The sequence below is a fragment of the Staurois parvus genome, unplaced genomic scaffold (genome assembly GCF_062004578.1).
Source record: "Staurois parvus isolate SC_StPar_1 unplaced genomic scaffold, SC_StPar_1.0 ptg000829l, whole genome shotgun sequence".
In the NCBI taxonomy this organism is placed as follows: Eukaryota; Metazoa; Chordata; class Amphibia; order Anura; family Ranidae; genus Staurois; species Staurois parvus.
This window is the reverse complement of record NW_028318625.1, coordinates 398,211-422,382: the sequence shown is the minus strand read 5'-3', so window position 1 is coordinate 422,382 and position 24,172 is coordinate 398,211. Positions and strand designations below refer to the sequence as shown.

The following is a 24,172-nucleotide window of genomic DNA, read 5'->3' as shown; positions in this document are numbered from 1 at the left end:
CAACATTAGTAATAAATGTTTAAAAGACAAAGCTTTGCATATTGCTTTTCGGCTATGACTTTCAGGAGTGCTTGTAGTTAGTAATAGTGTAAAGGCATTCTCACGTGCAAATATATACAATGTATTCCATTCTAAAGAAGTACCTAGTGCTCCTGATTTTTTTCAACCCTATTGAGAATCCCTTACTTCCATGTAGAAGGAGCTGCTCCACTGTTTTTAATAGTCTGTGACACACTGGGAAGTCAAGCAGAAGTTCCTCCATCTCCTCTGTGGGCAACCATCCTGACTGCTTACCATGGTTCTGGGCTCCCTGGAGGATGGGAAGAGCCCAGAACCACCATGGGTGGGGACAGGGGGGAGAATTTTTAGATGTGGTGACTGCATTGGTTTTCTTTTTAAGATTTTTTTCCTTTATTTTCACCTGTTGATCCTGCTGGTAAGTCTGTTACTTTTCAACAGACCAAGCTGTCCAGCAAAAGTGGCAGTTAAAGGTTTGACTCTAACCAGTTAAAGAAGATCTATCATTACAATAGCATAAAGAGCCCCCACTCCCCAGTCTAATCTGCTGTGCTCTGCAATGTGGTCTTCTAATTGCTGATATTTAGTTTACAAAGAATACACAGCTGCAGCCTGCTATTCATGAGAACAGAAAGAAACTGTCACCTTGTGCTGTGAATGATTGCAGCTAGACAACAGGCCTTTAATTCACAAACATAAGCTTTCTATAGCACACAGCAGCTTCTACACTTGTCTGAAACAGCCTAGTGTAGTACCTAGCTCAGCAATGGGCAAACTACGGCCCGGTGGACCTTTTAATCTGGCCCGTGGAGCATGATACTGTCAGGATGGCTGTCAGGATGTGTGTAGGCGGGGCAGCGTGACGAACGTGAGGGGAGCTAGGCTCCTCTCACAGTCCGCCCTGAAGACCGGAACGGCGCGGGAACACGGCGAGAGGAACGCGCGGAGCAAAGGTAAGTGAATTGACACAGGGGGGACTTGGCTTACTACTTGGGGGGGAACAGTACTATGGGGGATGAAATACTATATGAGGGATGAATTAATATGGGGGATGAATTAATATGGGGAATGAATTACTATAGGGGGGATGAATTACTATAGGGGGGATGAATTACTATATGGGGGATGAATTACTATGGGGGATGAATTACTATGGGGGATGAATTACTATATGGGGGATTAATTACTATGGGGGATTAATTACTATGGGGGATGAATTACTATGGGGGATGAATTACTATATGGGGGATTAATTACTATGGGGGATGAATTACTATATGGGGGATTAATTACTATGGGGGATGAATTACTATGGGGGATGAATTACTATGGGGGATGAATTACTATATGGGGGATTAATTACTATGCTTACTATGGGGGGATATTACTATACTTACTATAGATGACACATACACATCATTCATCTACTCTTGGTCCGGCCCCCGGGTCCAATATATGAACCCATTGCGGCCCTCAAGTCAAAAGGTTTGCCCACTCCTGACCTAGCTTGTGTTGTTGTCATCTCGGGTTTTTGTTTTGGTCAATGAAAGCCTTTTTTCAGCTGAAATCATTCACAACATAAGCTGACAGTTTCCACTCTCTCTCTTGATTAGCAGGCTGGAGTGTAAACTAAAGAGGAGAGATGAAGAGACACAAAATTAAAGAAAGAAGAGGAAGGGCTCAGGGAGGCAGAGCTACAGGCAGCAATGACAGAAAAGAAAGATTTATTTTATTTAACTTTCACTGCTCAGATTTTAATAGGGGCAAGTGTGATGTGCAGAGGCACCCCTGGGGGAATTTTTGTTCATGGGTTTCATTCTGCTTTAACATTGGGTAAATAAAGTTAGAACTCTAATAATACATCTTCTTACATGAAGGGACTTTGTGATTCAATATCAAATAAAACCAAAAACAATTACTAGAAGCTAAAAAGATAAAATAGATCATTTGTGACATTAATACAAAAAAGACACTAAAATTCATAGATTCAGTGTGGTTAATGTACTGAAGGCAAACAGGCAATTCACTTTCCAAGGGAACTTTCATTGTGCAAGAAATTTTAGCTTAGTGAATTAGGTGATATTCTGCTGATTTCCATCTTTCAATCATGTGAAACCAAGTAAATGGGAATTTTGACTTACTTACTTACCTGTAAATTAAATATCTTGGAGTGCAATACAAGGTACATGACTTGTATTCATAGACCATGTTATATGCAGCCTACTTTCAGGTGACTGGATGCTGGAAAAAACTTGGTAGGGCTACTCTTCATGCATATTCATAACACCAAACCCATTACTATTTTAGGCAAGGATTAAGGAGTGACCACAGAAAAGGAAGTGCTTGTGTCTGTACTGTATTCCAAGATAAGGAATTTACAGGTAGGTAAAATTCCCATTATCTGAAAGCAGATCTAAACTGAATCTGAGCCAAAAAACAAAACATTTTATTTAATTCATTGTTAATATTCAAAGCAAACTCATCCATCTATCCATGTCTCCATGCTTTTTTTGTTGAGATTTCTTTGAAAAACACCTTCCTAGCAAATGATTCATGTAACACTTACTTCCTGGAATACATCTACCCTTAGGCCAGGCTTGCAGGCAGGAGGGCGTGCTTAGCTGAGAAAGCCCCTCCTCCAGATGAAAGAAAAATAATTTAATGAAGACTCCTGGGATCTATGACATTAATTTGGCCTAGGACAGAAACCAGGTAGCAACTGAAAAAATTTAAAAAAAAAAAAAAGTTTAAAACAAGTAAATATACCTATAAAATATAACTATCTATTTATTAAGGTAATTAGCATGATTCAAAACAGTTAATGTCAATTGAAAGAAATTAGTTTTGCTTTAGTTGTACAGTACAGGATACAGGGCTTGTATTCACAGACCAAGCCATAAACCGAGGGGTGGGTAAAAACATAGGAAATAGAACTGCCAACAGGCCTACAAAAAAGCAATAGATGGAAACCCAAAAACACTCAGATGACAGGTTGATAAAACTTGGAGAACGTATAAACGAGGACCATGTGCTGTTTTGTCTTTTTTCAGCCAGACTAACAAAAGTACCTAGGTAGCTATGTGCTGGCCTTGCAAATCTGAGGTACATATGCTTGATGCTGAAAAGCCCAGCAAACACCAACAGACTTGGTGGAATAAGCTCTAATAGGGAAAAAAGGAAGCATTTCCTTAAGGGCGTAAATTGTCTTATCTACCTGGCAATGGTGGAGAGGAAAGTAGGATGTCCTCTATGATGAGAGCCTACAGGTAAGACAAAACGACACTTAGTTTTGCAAACAGAAGCCGTGTCTGCCAGGTAGACCCTGGCAGCCCTGACAACAGCCAAGTGGTGTAGCTAGCAGGACAGAGGAAAGGAAGGAAAATATCCTCATTTAGGTGGAAAAACCACCTTGGGTAAAAAAAAGGTCTTGGTCTCAAGAACACCTTGTCCCTGAGCACAAGAAGAAAAAGCTCTTCACAAGAAAAAAAGCTTCTAGCTCAGAAACACACTTAACAGACGTAATGGCCACCAGGAAGGCTTACATGTGAGGTCTTCCACAGAGATTTCTCTAATCAGCTTTAATGAGGGGGGGGAATCTAAAGTACAGAGAGGTACCAGGTTGAGATCCCAAAAAGACAAAGGGGTCAAATCGGAGGGTTTAAATTTACAACTCCCTGAAGAAAAATTGAAGTTTGTGAAATAATAGAAATAAGAGATGGATAAGGCAGAAACCTGTCCCTTAAGGGTACACTGGGTCAGACCATAGTCAAGGCCAGATTGAAGAAAGACCAAAATATGAACAAGAGAGTATTCCTTGGAACTAAGCTTCATGTCCGTACACCAGGAAAAGTAAGTCTTCCATGTACGATGGTAAATCTTGCAGGAGGTAGATTTTTTCACTCTAGAGTATTGTGAATGGTAGTGCTATAAATTGGAAGTGTTGGTCTCCCACAGCAAACTGCAGAAAGCTCTCATATGAAGGGCAGATGGGGAAGTGTAGATAGGCATCTTGTATGTTTACTGATGCCAGAAATTCAGTTTTTCTGAGAGAAGAAAAGACAGTTCTTACTGATTCCATAAAGAATTCCAATACACAAAGAAACCTGTTTATTCTTAAGTCAATATTGGGCAGATGCCTCCACTTGATTTGGGGGCTGTGAATATCCCTCAAACCTCGGAACCTTTCTGTTGAAGGAACTGGTATAACCATTCCTTGTAACTGAAGCTGGCACAAGGCAAACAGTATTATTATTATTACATCGTGTTTATATAGCGCCAAAGGTTTTGCTCAGCGCTGTACAATAGGGGGGACAATACATGGCACAGTACAACAAAAACAGACAGCGTACGAGGGGTAAGAGGGCCCTACTCTTTCAAGCTTACAATCTAGGATAATCCAGTAAATATGCTTATTTTTGAGTTGATGCTGGCAGATTGAAGGGTAGGGAGCAAGGAGGGGCAGAGATAGAAATTCTATTGTATAGAGATAAAAATTATATTTTGTTCCTCTTTGAAATTAGAGATTGAACCCAGAGGTCCAGATCATCTCAGATCAAGACTGGGACACATGCCAAAAGACGTCAAAAGCTTAGGAGGGGTGAATATTCTTTTAGGGTTAGGCCAATGCTGATGTAGTGCACATTAAATTTGTGTGTGGATGGGAAACTAAATTTTCTAGGAGTGCTGAAAGCTTTCCAAAGGATTTAGACCTAGTGGCAGAGAAATCTGCTTTTGTCAGATAGGCTGCATTTTCCCTATGCAGTGTTCTCAGTTTGCTGTAGGCCATCAGAAGTATGTAGTTTGTTTGACCCTTTTGTTCCAGCTCCCTTGTGCCTGTGATCTGTCACTGCTGAAATCAAAGAGGGCACTCACAAGAATGGAGTGTGGAATAATTTGGGTTTTGTGTGTCTGGAAGGCAAGAGCTTCACTAACCTAGGTGCTGACTGTGTTTCTGTGGCTGTGTCTCTGTAGCTTTACCTGTTATGGTAAGCTTATCTCCAAAGGCATCTTTAGGATCTGGGAAGCATATAGATGAACTACAGCCCTAGACCTGTATAGCTGCAGCTATCTACACATGCTTCACTTCGTGTCAAGGTGAGTGCCTACTGCAGGATCCAGTGCCTAAAGCAAACATTACATGATGGCCCCACAATGAGGGGAAATGATCAGAAAAATGCTAGAAAACCCAGGGTAATAAGCAGTCAAATCTTAATAGAAGTTTCATATGAAAAAGGGAATGCTTAAAAAGATAAAAAAAGCTTCTCTAAAGGAGAAAAGGTCTCGTCATATAAGGAAATTAGCACAAATGGGGTCTCACAAAGTGGGTGGAGATAAATGAGTGTGCATTAGGGGCTTGATGGTAGCCTGCATATTACACGGTCTATTAATACAAGCCTCTGTGTTCTGTACTATATGAATAAGATATATTGTTTTTATTTTCTTGCCCGGAATTGGGTATTTTTTTGTAAAGTGAATTGTCAACACATTCACCAAGCTAAGAAAAAGTCTTTTGTAAAGTGAACAGACTGTTTGCGTGTTTTGTAAAGCAACCCCAATATGTCTCCTCTTGTGAAACAAGGTAAAAAATAAATATTTTTGTAAGCAGAGATTCTAAAAAAATAGTCCTTGATTTTAAAAGGGGTATTAAACCCAAAACCAAAAATATAATTATTGCAGCTTACCAATCATTAGATATGGTGACTGGATTAGTTTTCTTTTTTTTTTCTTTAGTCTTTTTCCCTCTGTTTTCACCTGGTGATCTGGCCAGTGACACACCTCCTGTATTAGAGTGCCCCTACTGTGTATGAATAAGCACAGGGGGCACATCTGACAGCAGCATTGTGAGTCTGGGGAGGAGTATAGTAATTTATTTATTTATTATTTATTTATTATAGGTACTTCTATAGCGCTGTAAAATTACACAGCACTTTACGTACTAGCAGATTTAAATACACTAATAAATTGAAGCCAAACTCCAGCTCCCACTTTATAATCAGTTACAGCAAACAGGTTTTTTTTTTCTTTTAGGATAAAGATTTTACATGAATAAATAAACATTGATCATTGTAAGCACCTTTGTCAGTGTTAAATGGTTTGCCTCATCCCTGTAAACTAACACATCTGGAAGAGAGCTTGTTCTTTTGAAAAACAACAGACTTAATGACTGGATCACCAAATGAAAACAGAGATAGGAAAGTCTAAAAAAGAAGCCTAATGCAGCTAACACATATAACAATTGGTATGTTCCAATATGCAATAAATGTTTGCTTTTGGGTTTAATAATGCTTTAAATGGTCCATAGTATCTCAGAAAATGCTTAACAAAACTTTTGCCTTTTAACAGTAGTCATTATATTATGTTTTGGGATTTGTTTTTTCTAATCCACTAACATCTGGTATAGGTTTGTATTTTTCTAATATGATGATGAAATTAAATTTAAACTCACACCATTTATATATATTTTTCTCTATTATATTCAAAGCCCAGATGAAGGAGTGTGTTCTGGCACCAGAAACATTTTGGCATTGTAATAAAATATTTTATGCTTTTTGGAATAAATTTGTATCTGGTAAATTAATTTTCCTTGTCACATAGATTGTCCATTGATTACTTTCAATACCCATTGGCATATTTTATTCCATAAAGTGTATGACAAGCCAATTTTTCTTTCATATAAGAAGAGTCTGGCTAGCAGAGGAACCCAAAGTGATTTGTCTAAGAATTTGCAGGAGTTGTCTGCATTACTGAAACATAAAATGAAACATGCTAAATCAGCCAGATGAAATAACAGTTTCAAGTGCTACATCAATGTTGTCACCCTTAACTGAAGAAGTAGAAATTAAAAGCCACAAAATGTGTTTTATCTGGCGAAATAAAACAATTTGATGTTTCATTAAAGCAGACAACTCCTACTAATTCTTAGACATATCACTCTGGGTGCCTCTACCGATCGAACCACCAAGTTGCTTTTTCGCCACGTCTCTTCTTACTTATTCATTACACCCACCTGAGAACCCCACAGAGAACCCCGAATAAATGGGTTCACTTGGAAAGTTTCCCACCTTTATGTGTGACTGCAGCCACAACAGTTGTAAGTCTACTTATATCTTCCTTTTTGGAATCTACTACTCTATAAGAGCTCTCCCACCTCCCTCTTTCGTTTTTTGGTTGACAACCTGACACCAGAGATCCCTGGCCAGCTCTTCAGAATCCTGGCAACATTTGGCCACCACAAACTTTTTTCCCCATTTTGGATAAATTAGGGAAAAATTTAAACTACTGCTATCTGGGCCTCTATAAGTGAGATAGTGTTTGAAAGTCCAACCACCATGCTATAGTTACATAGTTAGCCTGGCTGAAAAAAGACAAAAGTCCATCCAGTTCAACCATAAAAAAAAAAAGTTATAATCCCACATCCACAGTTGATCCAGAGGAAGGCAAAAAAATTCAGCAAAGCACGATCCAATTTGCTCCTGGAGGGGAAAAAAAGTCTTCCTGATCCCCCGAGAGGCAATCGGATATTCCATGGATCAACTTTACCTATAAATGTTAGTATCCAGTTATATTCTGTGTATCTAGGAAAGAATCCAGGCATTTTTTAAAGCAATCCACTGAGCTGGCCAGAACCAACTCTTGAGGCAGTCTATTCCACATTTGCACAGCTCTTACTGTGAAGAAACCTTTCCGTATTTGGAGATTACATATGTAAAAAGTTCCCCCTTGTCCTCTGTGATAACCTCGGGGTGAATACCTCTACACTGAGTCCACTGTATGAACCACTGATGTATTTATACATGTTAATCATATCCCCTCCTTAATCTCCTCTTCTCAAGAGAGAATAAATTCAGTTCCTCTTTCCTCATAGCTGAGCTCCTCCATGCCTCTTATCAGTTTGGTTGCCCTTCTCTGTACTTTCTCCAGTTCCCCAATGTTCTTTATGTGATTTGGTGCCCAAAATTGAACTGCATTTTCCAGATGAGGTCTTACTAATGATTTGTACAGGGATAATATGATATCTCTCTCTCTGAAGTCTATACTTCTTTTAATACAAGAGAGGATTTTGCTCGCTTTAGAAACTGCAGCTTGGCGTTGCATGCCATTATTAAGCTTATGATCTACCAGAACTCCCAGATCCTTCTCCACCATTGATTCCCCCACTTGTACCCCCCTAGTATGTATGATGCATGCATATTCTTAGCCCGCAAGTGCATAACCTTACATTTATCAACATTAAACCTCATTTGCTATATAGTTGCCCAATTAAACAGTGCATTGAGGTCAGCTTGTAAATTGGAGACATCCTGTATGGACGTTATTCCACTGCACAGATTTGCCATCAGTTCTTGTCCTGCTGAAAACAATTTCACTAGGCAAGGAGTGAAGAAAAATATACAACAGAGACATGAACAGAAATAAAAATCTGATCGGGTTTTAGTTCTACTGTACTTAATATATTTTTATTTCTGTTATCTGAGTTGTTGGAGAGTCCCTTCACTTTCTTTATTATGAGTTGCTGTCTTCAGGACAGGACATGAAAGTAAATCTCTCTAACAGAGCCCCAGACAGTAGTAAAAACCCAACAGCAGTTTAACTCTTTCTGAAAAATGTAAAAAAAAGGTTTGAGGTGGACATACACTTTAAATGAATCAGCAGCCCAATCTGTACACTTTAAATGAAGCAGCAGTCCAATCTGTCTCATACTCTGAATTACACCAGTTGGTTTACCTTAAGCCAAAGATTCTCAACCAGGGTGCTATTTGGGTTTCCCTGGGGGGCCGCAAGCAAATGACCCAGTTTGCCCTGACTCAGTTTCACGAGTTGTCATGGTGTAGGTGGGTTGCTCCAGCAACATACAAGCAAATAATGCTCTAGGGTAGGACACACAACGTCATTTGTTCTTATGGTATTAGTGGCATATCCACACCATGGTATTGCAGGAGGTTGATCCAGGGCAGGCAGCATGCAGGACCACTCCCGGAATTCAACAGAAGACCAGAGTCCACCTTCTCCAGTCCTGCTCCACCTTCCACTCTCTGTCTCACTGCTGGAGACAAAAGATAGAGCTCTAATATGAAGAGGTGACTGTGTGATTTGGGGGGGGGGGGGGCTCAAGTTTCCCATTGATAAGAAACATCTATGTTTGTTTACATTTTAGACTGGAGTGCCTTGAAATTTTGCATACTTTCATAGAATACTGCCACTAAACAAATTGGAGAACACTGCCTTAGGCTCCATGTACATAAGCCTACCCTGACTGCGGGAAAGAGGAAATCGCGGCAAAACGTGGTATTGTGATTTTGCCGCGTTTTGAGTTGTCGGTCAAATCGTTCCTATCCTGAACGTGATTCTTCTGCATTCAGGAGAGGAAGGTTTAACCTCACCTAAACGCAGCAGCTTCTAAACTCTGCTAAAAGCCTATGTGTACATGGACACATAGACTTCTATGTAGTTGAGTTTAGGAGCCTTGGCAAAAAAATGCCAAAAGCACCTAAACTCAAGTTTAGGAGCTGCTCGTGTATATGAAGCCTTAAATTGCCAGCATTTTGAAATAAATGAGAAAATCAAAGTGGATCTCCAGTAGGAGAGCATTTCAGCTTAAAATTATTCTTATGCTGAAAAGAAATTGCATTACCAAATGAAAAAGGGAAACCTTTAAATACTAAAATGATTGGTACACTAGAACAGTGTTTTTCAACCTTTTTTAAGTCAAGGCACCCTTTTAGAATCATGTACAATCCCGAGGCACACTAGTCTGAGGGCTCGTTCACACCAGGAGCTGCATCTGAGCGCACATGCTTTGAGTGTTCCCACACATTTTCTTAATAAAATGCTCTATGTGTGTGAAACATGCAAAAGGGTGCAGGCATGATTTTTAAAACTGCTCAACACCAAAACACATTGTACTATGGCGTAAACATACATGCATTACCTAGATGCAGGGGGTGTCTAAGAATTAGTGGCACCCACAAGCGTCTGCAAAAGGCAGCACATTTTTGTGCGGTAAGGCAAAATGTGATTTCACACCTGTTACCGCACTGCACCAGTGAACAAGCCCTATGTACTCTGTGAGGCAGAGTTCAGTGGTCTGTAGGTTGGAAACCCCCAACCCCCTTCCAGTCCCCCCTCTTAGAACAAGTCCACCCTCTTAGCACAAATCCCCCCCCACCCCAATTCCACCTTCTAGCACTACCATCCCAAATCCCCCCCTCCTAGCACAACCCTCCTAAAATTCCCCCTCATAGCCCAACCCCCCCCCCCCCAAATTGCCCTCCTAGCACAACCCCTCAACTGGCTCCCAAACCCCCTCTATCTAGCAGAAATTCTGAAATTCTATTCCCTACAGTAGTGACAGCAGCAGAGAGGAGAAGAGAACCAGGAAGCGTGTAGATTGTGCTCTCTCCCCCCCTCAGCCGCTCTCTCTCCTTCCTGTACATTCAGAATGATCCTCCATTAACTCCTGTGCTACAGGAGGGAAAAAGCACTGTGTGCACAAGAGGCTCCTCTCTGAACTCTTGCTGGCAAGTCCTTAGCAACCGAAGCGGGCAGGTGGCCAGCTCTGCTTTCAGTTTTACCGGCAAGAATAGAGAGAGCAGCAGAGAGCAGGGGGAGGTAAAAGCTTAGCTCTCTGCCTCCTCTATACTCAGGATTTAGTGCTCTCTCCCTCCTGAAGCACAAGAACTATTAGAGGATCGCTCTGCTCAGGCTGTTGTCACAGTACCCCTATGGACTCCTCACGGCACCCCAGTTGAGAAACACTGCGCTAGAGCAATGTAGTGATTTATGCCACCTTGTGTAAACTAAGCAGTTTTGTTGTCTATAAGATCAAGCTTTGTGACTTCCTTTACACCTCATCTTTAATCATATTATTTTAATTTATTTTTTTTAATCTGTATACAATGCGTTTGCTCAGAATCTGTACAATTTTTTACTCTGCCACTTCAGATTTTATTTGTCAATATTTCTGAAGCAGAAGACTAGTTTTCCAAAAGCTTGCATTTTTAATACTTTTATCTAGCCAATAAAAGATATAACGTTGACAACGCTTTTTGCCTTCTTGTCTTGTCCACTACATCCTATTTCTAAAACTTAACCCAACTCAAATTCTTTTGCTGATGACACTATCGTGATGAAAACGCTATTTATTTGATCCTAGTTATTATGATTTCAGATCCTAGATTATGTTTCAAAAACATCTAAGTTGTAGTAGATCAACAATGCAAATGTTGACAAGGACATGATATGTGCCAAATGATAGGCACTGGAATCCTGCACTGAACACAACCATTCCAGGGCAGTCTGTGAGATTCGTGTAATAGCAATAAGAACTTGAAATAGTGAGAATGAATGGGTCAAAAGCAGGAGCAGAGGCTGTCCAGCAAAACTCGATAAAATTTGGTCGACTTGGTTGGGTTCCTCACAAATCACTTGTTACTACAAGTAAAAGACAATCCCAAATTTTGGGTTGTCCCCAGACAAGTGGGAAATCTTCTATTGTGGACACTAGTTCTGGTGACCTGGGGGTCACCAAGAGATTCCTTTTATTTGCAGTGATTTTCTCTCACTTCCTGTTTTGGCTATGGGACAGGAAGTGAAGGCAAATCAAAGAGGGCAAAAATAAATCTTACAGGGGTTATAACCCTCCCTTACTCCAACCAAAATGGAAAAAACGTTTTGCCTATAGTTTTATTTTATGTATAGATATAGCAGTTGAGTATAGATTGTGCACCTTTTAAGTGTATTTTGAAAAACAGAATTTGGCAGACCAAAAATAGAATGGATGAGGAGGTTGCACAAAACAAATTATCAACTCTTTACTCCTTTTCACCACAAAATAGAAAATTCTTCTTTCCATATTAAAGTATAACTAAAAGGCAAAACTCTTTATTTTAGTTTTGGATAGAGTGGAGAGGGTCAGTTTTTATTGCTGTCTGTGCCCCCATTAAGGAGATTCACCATCGCTTTTTGTCCTGTTCAACATTATCATTAAAAGTAAAAGAAAATCCCAAATTTTGGGTTGTTCCCAGAAAAGTGATAGCGGGATAATCTTCCAATGGGGACATTAGTTCTGGTGACCTAGAGGTTCCCAAGGAATTCCCTTAATTTACTGGGATTTCCTCTTACTTCCTGTTTGGCTATGGGACAGGAAGCAAAGGGAAATCTCTGCAATGGGACACAAATGGCAAAAAAAAAAATATGACAGGGGTAATAACCCTCCCTTGTTCTATCTAAAATGAAAAGAAAAAGTTTTGTCTATAGTTCTACCTCAATGTGGCCCTACATTACAACAGATGAGAATAGACGGCTTCCAACTTAAGCTTAACTAAAACAGTTTTGACTATACATTACATTTTTGTTTATAACAAAACAAAAAAAAAACAATTTATCATGAGACTATACTTTCATTTACCCTATAGTTTTGCTTCTCTACCCCTATCAACATGTGAACATTTACGCATATACAGTTGTGGCCAAAATTATTCAACCCCCAATGCTGTAAAGGGGTTTAGGGACTATAGTGTACATTTGGAATTGTATTCAGAATCAAATCCTACAAGGACGTTGTAACTACCCAAATGCAACTAAAATGACATCAATTGTTTATGTAATACAGTAGTAAATGGTTCTTATGTGGTTTCTTCATTGCCACAATTATTCAACCCCTTAAAGACTACCACTCTGAAGAACAGAGGTTCATACAGGTGCTTTCCATCAGGTATTGAAAACACCTGTGGATGTCACCGAGCAGCAATCAAGCATAATAAGCACCAATTAGGCAGCTTTAAAATGACTGTGATACTCAGCTCCTTCTAGACATTTACTGGTGTGGTTACAAACATGGTGAAGGCAAGAGAATGGTCCAGGAAGACAAGAGAAGAGGTGATTTCTCTTCACAGGAAGGGCAATGGCTATAAGAAGATTGCAAAGATGTTAAACATACCAAGAGACACCTTAGGAAGCATCATTCGCAAATTCAAGGCAAAGGGCACTGTTGAAACGCTACCTGGTCGTGGCAGAAAGAAGATGCTGACTTCGACTGCTGTGCGCTACCTGAAGCGTAGAGTGGAGAGAAGTCCCCGTGTGACTGCTGAGGAACTGAGAAAAGATTTGTCAGATGTGGGTACAGAAGTTTCAGCCCAGACAATAAGACGCACACTGCGTAATGAAGGCCTCCGTGCCAGAACTCCCAGGCGTACCCCCTTGCTGTCTCCAAAGAATAAGAAGAGTCGACTGCAGTATGCCAAAAGCCATGTGGACAAACCACAAAAGTTGTGGGATAGTGTTCTGTGGACTGATGAAACAAAATTAGAACTGTTTGGGCCCATGGATCAACGCTATGTTTGGAGGAGGAAGAACAAGGCCTATGATGAAAAGAACACCTTGCCTACTGTGAAGCATGGTGGAGGGTCAATCATGCTTTGGGGCTGTTTTGCTTCTGCAGGTACAGGGAAGCTTCAGCGTGTGCAAGGTACCATGAATTCTCTTCAGTACCAGGAGATATTGGATGGAAACGTGATGCAGTCCGTCACACACCTGAGGCTTGGGAGACGTTGGACCTTTCAACAGGACAATGATCCCAAGCATACCTCCAAGTCCACTAGAGCATGGTTGCAGAGGAAAGGCTGGAACATTTTGGAGTGGCCATCGCAGTCACCAGACTTAAATCCGATTGAGAACCTCTGGTGGGACTTAAAGAAAGCAGTTGCAGTGCGCAAGCCTAAGAATGTGACTGAACTGGAGGCCTTTGCCCATGAAGAATGGGCGAAGATACCCGTAGATCGCTGCAAGACACTTGTGTCAAGCTATGCTTCACGTTTAAAAGCTGTTATAACTGTAAAAGGATGCTGTACTAAGTACTAAGATTGAATGTCACTTGGGGGTTGAATAAAACTGATAATGCTGTGAGCACAGAAAAGACATTTGTGGTTATTTCATTATAACTGTTATGTTATATTTGTCTGACCTACAAGTGCCTCTTTAATGTAAATGTAAGCAAGATGACTGAATGATCAAAAGCAATGTCAAACTGGCCAAAACACTCAATTTCAGTGGGGGTTGAATAATTTTGGCCACAACTGTATCTTAGGTATGTTAACATAATGGGAAAATAAACACACATACAAAATATCAAGTAACTGTATTAAGAAATTATATTACCCACCTCTGATTTAATTTTATTATCTCCAAAACACAGGTGCTGCAGATAGGCAGCTGCATTTGACTGAACAGAAGGGAACTGATGCTGCAACATTTGTATTACCTCCGGAAGCTCTGGATCTCGCCAACCAAACTCTCTAAAAAGAATATACATACAATTATGTTACTATATCCATTATGAATATTTGTTTGCAAAACATTGACATAAATACTGATCAACCAATGTATGTTGCATAACAGGAAATTAGGAATTTTTGGTTTACCTGTACAATGCTTTTCTTGGAGTACATCACAGGCAACAGCGGAGTTAATAGTCATTACGACCTTATGTCAATGAGACATAACCCCTCCCAGCTCAAATAAACCTCAGTTTTGTAGCAAATGATGAGGAACTGAGCCAGAGAGGGGTGATCCCTGTGTCCTATGATATATTCCAAGAAAAGATTCTACTAGTAACCAAAAATCCTAATTTCTTAATCATTAATTACAGAAAATAGTTATTAGTTACTATATGAAATGTCCCACAGCAGTGAATGTGAACCTGCTTATGAAAGGAACTCCTCTTGGACTCTGAAAGCGTTACTGGCTTCTTATCTAACTTTTGCCTTCTTCTTAAGAGGTAAGAGAGTACTCTTCTCCACAATAACCTTCTGATTTAGACTTCCAAGGATGGTCTGAATAAGCATCTGCCCTCAAAGGACAGTCTCTCAATAAGCTCCTTATAGAGAAGTTCCACCAACCAACATTTAAGCCATAGGATCTTTCTCATGTGGACAATGTTCACCCATGAAAGCTGCCTTATAAAAGCCTCCAAGGAACCTACTGAAAATCTCAGGGTTTTTGGAAAAACTTCCAGTAGTTGCTAAATGGCAGGATGTTCTGAATCAGATTCTCTGGAAAAGATCATCTGTTTGCCCAGACCTTAAGGGCTTGGAGCATTCCTACAGCAGCAACTAGAAGCTGGAGAGCTGCTCCCACCAGAGACTGATGTCCTAAAGAGGGCATCCAACCTCTAATCTGTGGTAAACATCATTCACCAGGACCATCGGTGACTAAATAGGAAATAGTTGGGTCAACAGCCAGCAAACTCCATTTCTTGTATAACTGTTTTCCCATGGTGTATAGGTAAGTAAACCAAGAAAGCACCTTCTTCAGGTGAGCCCAATAAGCATACACCGCTTTTTGCAAGTAAGGGTGCAATGGAAAGGACTTTTTTCACACCTGCCACGACCCAAAACAAGGGATTTCAGGTGAAGAAGATTCAGATAATAGCAACCTAATGTGAGACATCTACAATATCTATATTCCCCTCTTCTTTCTGTCCAGTGGCTAATATAATGTACCCTAAATGGTCATTATACCAAGCAAATGTAAATTTGGTGCAGCCTGATTGGAGGCTCCTGTTTACAATCCATGGGAGATATGATAAGGAAAAACAATGGCTAGGCCTTTGGTATAGAATACATACTCACAGTAACATTAATTAAGAAACTAGGAGTGATATAATGGAGCAACACACTCAATGGTTTAAGTATATTTCCATATATCAGAATACCTATAGAATATACAGTAGTACACAAGAAAAACTTTATATGGCAACAGTTCACCCCTTTTTTGTTATTTTGGGACGTTTCCATGCTTTTTTAGTGGTTAGTTTTCTTATCTTGTTTTATTACAAACAAAGGGCTTAATTTTGCTTGTAGTGTTTTCGAGGGAGAAGAACATTATTTTGCATTTGAACTTTATTTTGGTTTTATTTTTATTAGGGTCTTTTATTCATTTTTGTATTATTTATTTCAGTGTGAATCTGTTGCTGTCATTACAACAGCTGCCCTTAGTTTGAACAGCATTAGGGTATCCACCAAAGCACCACATTTAACAGTGCACATAAGCACAACAGTTTACAATGCATCCAAACACCACTTCCCACCCATACAGCTCTTCCAATAGCTGCAAATAACAGTAGCAACCAAGCCCCATATTATTAGCATCATGTCTGGCAGGCATACAGGAAGAGGCAGAAGTGCCTGTGCAGGGAGCAAGTAGCCTCTGTGTCCACAGGTCAAAACGGTGGACATGGATGTGACGTAACATTTGCAGGCATGGTAGATTTGCCATTTCTTACAGGTGTTGGTGTGCTATACAGCCAGAGCATGCAGAGGAGGACATAGAGTGGTTAACCACGCCTTTATTGTCCTCTTCCTCTGTCACCTGGGTACAGACTAGCTCACAAGCTCACAAGCTTACAGTCCACTGCAGCTGCCAAGGTGCCCTTATCTGCCTCTTCATCCAAAGCTATTCCTGCCATTGCCCTGCCTGTTACAGAGGAGAATTATTTGACTACAGCATAAGTAATTTTCTGTAAGTGGTGAGTAATTGGAACCTTAGAGGGAACGAACTCAAGGCAAGGAGAACCAATTGGCAGTAATGTTATTGCAGCTGCAGCATATTGTCAAGTTTGCTCCAAAAATAAGGAGGGAGAGAATGATGAGATCTATGAACACAGCTGGCTGCCTGATATAGCAGTGGAGCAAAGTGAGGGAGAGGCACACGGCCAGCAAGGCAGGATGCAAATTAGCAAGTGGAAGGAAAAGCCACCCTCTTTCATTGTGCCCTTCATGGGTGAAAGGTACTGAGGTCTGCTGTCAGCTCCCCAGAACTCACCTCTGTGGGCCCTTCTCAGTATGTGTACAGCAGACAGTACCATTGTTATTTACAGTTTCTTCCTGCAACATAATATGCATGGCAATACCGCTGGCCACATGGGTACCATTTGTATGAAGAGACATCTGAGCTCTCACCACGCAGCTCATTTGGAACAGCACTAGAGCGCAAATCATCAGGAAAAGGGTCACACTCCTCCTCCATGTTCCAGATGTTCCCTTTCCACCTCTACCCTGTTTATGCACAAATACCTATCAGAAGTCTCCAGCAACAGGGATGACAGTATGCCAAGGGGTGTCATAGGTTTACCCTATGGTTCCTCCAGTGGTTGCAACCTTCCTCTGATTCTGCCAACCGCAGCTCACCAAATGTAGCATTGAACAGGCAAGTTTCAATTCCCTAGCTGCTAGAATGAAAAACATACAACCCCAGCCATGCACATGCCCAGCATGTAAATGCCAGCTTGGAAAAACTGATGGCTTTACAAATCCTGCCTTTCCAGCTGGTGGATTCTACTCCCTTTTGGGAATTTGTAGCTTGTGCTGCACAGCAGTGGGAAGTTCCCAGACACAATTTCTTTAGCTTTAAGGACATCCCTGCCCTTCACTATTACATGGAAGGCAATGATTCCACATCGCTGGTCAAAACAGACAGCTCAGCAGCAAAGTTCACAAAACCACAGGCATATGCTCCAGAAAGTATGTGCAGGGAAGTTATATATTATTCATGGCCTACTGGGTGACTCTGCTGGAAACCAGGAAGAATGCAATACAGAGTACAGAGCTGGAACTTGTTCAGCCAACCCAAAGCCTCACAGTTGGTCATGGCAGTGCCAGAGATGTCTCCTCCATCATCTCCTCCTCAATGCCCCCTTCGGCTGATTCATCCTCTGATCCACTAGTCCCCAATATGTGTTTTCAAGAGGCTATGCAATGGCTCAGGCAAAAAGATACCATGTAGTGCTGCAGCTAGGGGACTGGAGCCATGCTGGGGAATAGATTATTTTTTCATCTCTGCAGGGGAAGGCACTAAAGTGGCACTCTATGGTAAATTGTGCCAGGAATGGTGGCATGCCACAATGGCACTAACCTGCTCTCCGCCCTCCAGCAGGTAAACTTGAAACATGTGCCTTGCCTGGCACACGTCCTTAATTTGGTGTTGCAGTTGTTCCCGGATATGTATCCTTGGTTTCAAGATTTTCTGAATCAGGCCAATAGAATTTAACCACTTGACGACCAGCAACGTACCCGTACATCGCTGGACTTCCAGTGGTTATTCCAGAATGATGCCTGCAACTGCAGGCATCATCCTAGTATTGTAATCCTATTGTAATAGACCCCAGATCTCTCAATAAAGAGTACCTGTCACTGATTATTGCTATCACAGCGATTGTCCCACACATGTGAGGTATCACTGGCATGTAAAATCGAAGGCAGTAATTCTAGCACCAGACCTCCAATGTAGACCTAAAGTGTCGCCGCCATGCATAATAACATTTACGTTGTTTGTCGCTGTTGCACAGGCGTGTGCAATTTTAAAGAATGACATCTTTGGTATAACATCATCTCTTAAATTTTACCAAACAGGTATTATATTGTGTTTTTGTGCATTAAAATTAAAAACTGTTTTTCTTTTTAAAAAATTTTCTTAAAAAACAGCTGTGCAAATACTGTGTAACATACAAAATTGCAACACCCACCATTGAATTCTCTAGGGCCTCTGCTTTAAAAAAAAATACATAATGTCTTGGCGTTCTATGTAATTTTCTAACACAAATTACTGATTTTTACATGTAAAAAGAAGTGTCTGAAAAGCCTTGGTCTTTAAGTGCTTAAAACCATTTTGGATGGACCTACCCAGCCAGTGTTTGGCTGGGTAAAATTTAGCAGGAATTCCATCTGCCCAGAAAACAACATGATCTGTGATATACCCACCAGATGGAGCTTGCTGCAGCAGCTGCATGTACATCAAGGGCCATCAATATGTACCTGTGTGAGTATGGCACATGGACAAGCTGGAGAGAAAGCATCAGGAGGAAGAGGACTTGCATCTCAGAGCCTGCTCTATCCAGGCACTGGCACGGTGAGGCCAGAGCAGGCACAGAAGGGGGAGTATGGTTGCCATAAGGTATTGAGGCTGAAGATGACATGGAGCAGTCTTCCAAGAGTTGGTTTCATGCCTCCCAAACCCCAGCAGTAGTACCTGGCTGTGGAACTGTAGTTCAGAAGAAAGCTCTAGAGCCATTGAAAGGACCTCTAGGATATGTAGCATTAAGAAGTGACAGCATTACTGATTGCAAATTTTCCTTGCAATGTGGGGGTTTCCAGAGTTCATCCTACCCTCACAGAGGATGAAACTTCTGAAGGATGCACTATGGAGGGACCTTTGTCTCTCATTTCTAGAGGCTGGCAGGATAACATCTCACAGATACAGTGTATCTGAGCCTCCTTTTGATGAAAGGAGGAGCAGCAGTAAGGGTAGCTGCCTTGTGATGCCTTTAAAACAATTGTCAGTCCTCAGCTCCCCAGGCTGCCATCTCCAGTGGCGGCATCACATGGTGGCCAATTACCAGGAGGCAAACTGTAGTAGAGACCCTCCAAATGGGTGACCCCTTCAACTACTGGGTCATAAGGATCAACCACTGGCCAAAGTTTGCCCAGTATGGAACTGAGCTGCTAGGCTGCTCTGCAGCAGGCGTGTTCCCTGAACATGCTTTTAGTGCTGCAGGGTGCTTTGCAAAGGAAACAAGTGTGCATCTGTCAATGGACATGGTTGACCGGTTGCCATTTCTGAAAATTAACCAGTCTTGTATTAGCAGCAGATAGAGCCCCTACTGCATATGCTGGTAATTACATACACGGGGGGATCCTGCCACCCTCCAAAAAACTTTTTGCCACATTCCAAATCACTGCCATGTCCTGTCTCCTTGAATACACCTGGCCACCTTTAGCACATCCTTATACCTGCCACTCATGCTGCTGTTCTTTGCAATGGCAATTAATGTGACCCCTCAATTTTTGGCAGTAGTTTCACAGTTGCAAAAGCTATACATTTTGTTTACAGGGTCCATCCTGTATCCTGCATACATTTACCTGTGATGTTAAAATGTTTGGGCACCACCAACACTCAAAATCCATCTTTTTTTTTTTTGCAGCTGTGTGGCATGTTTGTTAAAGCAATGCGTACTCTGTGTTCTGCACAGTTAGATGGGGTTATGGTGTTTGGGCACCACCAACAACAAAAACCCATTTTTTTCACAGCTGTGTGACAGTTGCAGATGTAGTGAACATTTGTTAAAGCAGGGTCCTTTCTGTGCTCTGGAGGAATTTTTCTGTGGGGTTACAGTGTTTGGGTACAACCAACACCCAATTTTTTCATAGCTGTGTGACAGTAATTTTAATTTACAAGATTTGCTTTCTGTTGAATTGCTTTGCATTATTCTTACAAATCGACAATTTACATTTTCTTATGCTGCTGCTCAGTTGTAAAATTTGGACTATGCAGTGTGGCCTAACATTGATTTCTAATTTAAAAACTGTCGAACCCTTGCCATGCTGCTGCACAGTATAAGCAACAATCAAAAACTCAAAGAGGCTCTGGAGTATGCAGGTACTAAGATGGTACCGATAGATTAGGGCCTGCCAGCTTCACACATTGCCTCATCACATTCCCTCTGGAGGATGAGGTTGACAGCCAAGCAAGCTCCATCTGCGGTACTACCTGGGGCAAGCTAACCTACTCCACAACTTTAATCAAATCCAGAAAAAAACCCTGGAAGCCATCATAAAGCAAATAACTGACAAGCTCACCCAGGAAATCAGGGAATTGGGCCAGCACACAGTGGGCTTGGAGACCCACATGGATGAGACGTTGGCAACACCTGAGAGCTAGGATAAAGACCTGTATGCCCTTAAAGAAGAGAATCTGATGGATGTTAACTGCCAAACTGGAATATCTGAGGAAAAGATTTTGTAGCAGCAACCTCCATACTCATGGCATTCAAACTCAAAAACTACAGTGCAGCACTTGTGCAATGGAGAAACACACATATATATATATATATAATATTTACAGTGCATATGCTATATAAAGTAAAAAAACAGAGATACAAATAGCAACAATGAACATACAAGTGCATAAATATATACCAAATGAAATAAGGATCCCAATATAGAGCCAAAAATGGTTGAGGTCATTTTCTCTATATACGACAGAAAGAGAGGTGGATCACTAAAAGCCTCAAAACTTCTTAATACCAGGACCACCATGCAAACCACCACAGTGCATGAAGAGTGGGGGCTAACCAGATTCAAATGACCCACACTAAGGAAAGTTCAAACAGCAGTTGTCAAATAATATACAGAACTTCCAATCTGTTAATGGGGTCTCATCAGCTATTAACACCACTATGTATCCCACATTTCAGTATGCACTGAGGCTCCATAGATGAACGATACCATAAAGAAAGAAGACAAAATCCTCAATAGTGTAAATCCATGGGTACAACAATATTTAATAAGGATAAATGCACTCGCAATGGATAGATGTTTTGTAAGCAGTTCAAACCGTATGTACTGTATGGTCAATTTTCCCAAAAACAAAATATGTTCATGATATTCCTGAATTGGTTCTGGATCTGCAAGCAACCATTACTGCTTTTTTCTAGGAACTTGTGCCCACCATACTCGTAGACCACCTAGTGTTCGACTGCATCCATTTAGCTCTAACCCACCAGGTGCAAGATGGCCTGCCATGGGACATTGTTGTCAAGTTGTTGTACTACTGAATGAAGCAGAACATACTCAAAGCAACCTGGAACCAGGAGAAGTTATAAGGCCATGACTATCAGGTTTTGCGGACCTTGCTCCCTCAACTATCATCAAACAATGTAAAATGAAAACAACACAAAATTAAACCCATTTTGCAAATACTACAGCAACAATGCATCCAATATTGGTGAGGCTTCCCATTTCACTTGATATTCACATCCTGCAGCTGTCAGTTCCAAGGCACCAACCTGCCAGAAGTGCGGTGATACATGAAAGAGCTTTACGGCTAACTCTGTAACCCTGGACTGGCGATACAAGGCTCTAACCCTAGAACGCTGGCAAATGGAAACAAGCAGAAGACGCCCCAATCCGTGTGAATGTCAGCAAAATCATTGCACCGCATTTTACCTATCACCCCCCAGTCAGGATCTGACTCTCCAGAATGAGATCTTGCATCTCCACCATGACCCTCTTCTCTGCTGCCATTACAGTGAATGAACGTAATGGATATTTGGGGAAATAAGTATTACATTTATTCTTCCCTGTTCCCCTCTTCTACCCTTTAACTGCTCTGTTTCTTGCAAAAAGGAGACTTTGGTATTTTCTCTTGTTCTTAGAATGTCTGGTATATTTTACTTGGACACAGCTTAGAGCTCTTGGGCTCCTAATTAGATGCTGGCCCTTGAAGAGCCTCTCCCCTGCATGCCTCTATATTTTGGATGATGTGAGGTATAGATGCAGCTCCTAGAAAGGGATGGCTCTCCTAATTGCTGCATCCAGACTACCTCATTCCCCCTTGCTTACTGTTATCTGAGAGGAGACTAACATCTTTTTCTGAGTACACTTTATGCCTATTTGATTAAGCTATCCAGAGAATGAATGTCGAGGACATAGTAGAGAAATCTTTCCACTTGTGCTTCCACTGACAAAGAGACCCTTGACTTTAAGGTACATTGGACACTATGTTCTATGGCCAGCTCTTAATCTCCACCATTACATGTAGCATTGCATTCCTGTTACCCAGGTTGATTATATGGATTTCCCACTCCTTCTCCCCCCAGGAACGGGGTGCAGTAACATGTTGATTGCTTGTCTTTGCTGCATGGAACAGTGGAGTTTTGGGGCATGAGCATGGGCTGGGTTCCTGCAGGTTACAGGGCATTAGTACCTGTATTTTTTTTTGTTTTTTATTTTTTTACTATATCTATTTGCTAACTGCCAGAGATGTCTTCTCAGAGAGGCATTGTATCACACCCCCCTCCGCCCCCCTTCTCATCCTCCCTAACGAGACTCCATGGTGATGATTTTAATGGATGGTGGGTGGGATGGTGATGTGGCCCCTGAAAGACACTTATTTGGCTGAGTATAATGGTCTGTTTTTTTGTAATCACTTTGCTAATGCAGTAACTTCTTGGATAACCCTGGCTCCTAAGAGTTCCTTTGGTTAGTCACTCAGGGATGTACCGTAACCTCCCTGGCAGTATTCCAGAGTGTAGCTCGGGGTAAAGTTTCAGTACCACAAGCGGTAACCCCAAGCTACACTCGGGTTTACCATGCGGCGCTGCTCCGTGATCCCTCAATCACTTACCTTGTCCTGCGCTCCCGCGATGTCCCTCCTGCAGTGTCCCCGGCAATGTAATCCGGCGGATGCCGGCATCTGTCATCTGGGTTCCGTCCCCTGCGAGCATCGGGACGTACGGGGGACAGAACGGCGGGAAATTTGAAAATTACAAAAAGTGACATTCACTAAAATCACATAGTAAAACATTACTGTATCAAAGCATTTCACATACATTTTGTCCCGAGTGCTTTGTCCTGTGCCCTGCCTGCATTTTTACTGTTCTTTCTGCCTGGAAACTGAGAAATGTCCATGGCGTCCAAAAATCATCCCTTTAGGTCAAAAGCGGTTTTAGACCAGCTAGAGAACAGCGATAGTAAATTAGAACCACTTGCAGAATTGAGTGATAATGATTCGTGGGGGAAATTCGTCATCAGACACTGAAAACGATTTTGTGACTTTGCTCAGCGATGTGCGAACTTGGCGCTTTATTTCAAATTTCAGTGCTTTTGGTTTGATTATATTATTGAATTAAATTTATTATTATATTATTATTTTTTATGATCATTTATTAAATTATAATTTATGATTTCGTGTTTCAAGTTTTATCCTACCCGGGATGTTTACTAGACTCTTGTTCGGACAGATTTCAGTGAGTTATTCCTAAAAATTACAGGCCTACAATAAAAAAAATACATATTTCCATGCAAAAAAATGTACCGCTTTGAGCACAGAAATATGGACATAATCAGACCGCTAGGGAGGTTAATGGACATAATGCTAACTTTTTGTATGAATGGTTATTTGATAGCTATTTTGTGATGTTTAGTTGGGTACTTTATTTCTCCACATTCCTCCACGTTCTTTCTTGACTTGCTTCTCTGTCCACCTTCCCCCTCCCTCATCCTTCACCTGTTTTCCCCATTACCTGAGTGCCATAGTCCTTGCCCTTACCCTGTTGGTCCCCCTTTAGGTCTATAGATCCACATATACATTTTAACTAATCACC

General features: G+C 41.2%; 1 protein-coding gene across 4 annotated transcripts in view; it reads right to left on the bottom strand.

Annotated features, from left to right (window-relative positions):
• The window catches only part of CTNND2 (catenin delta 2), a 529,941-nt gene that overhangs the window by 210,722 nt on the left and 295,047 nt on the right, over nt 1-24,172 (bottom strand). For all 4 annotated transcript variants that reach the window (XM_089655247.1, XM_089655250.1, XM_089655248.1 and 1 more), the window contains exon 11: nt 14,177-14,309. In XM_089655247.1, the coding sequence (XP_089511373.1) occupies nt 14,177-14,309 (133 nt within the window). The remainder of the gene's footprint in view (nt 1-14,176; nt 14,310-24,172) is intronic.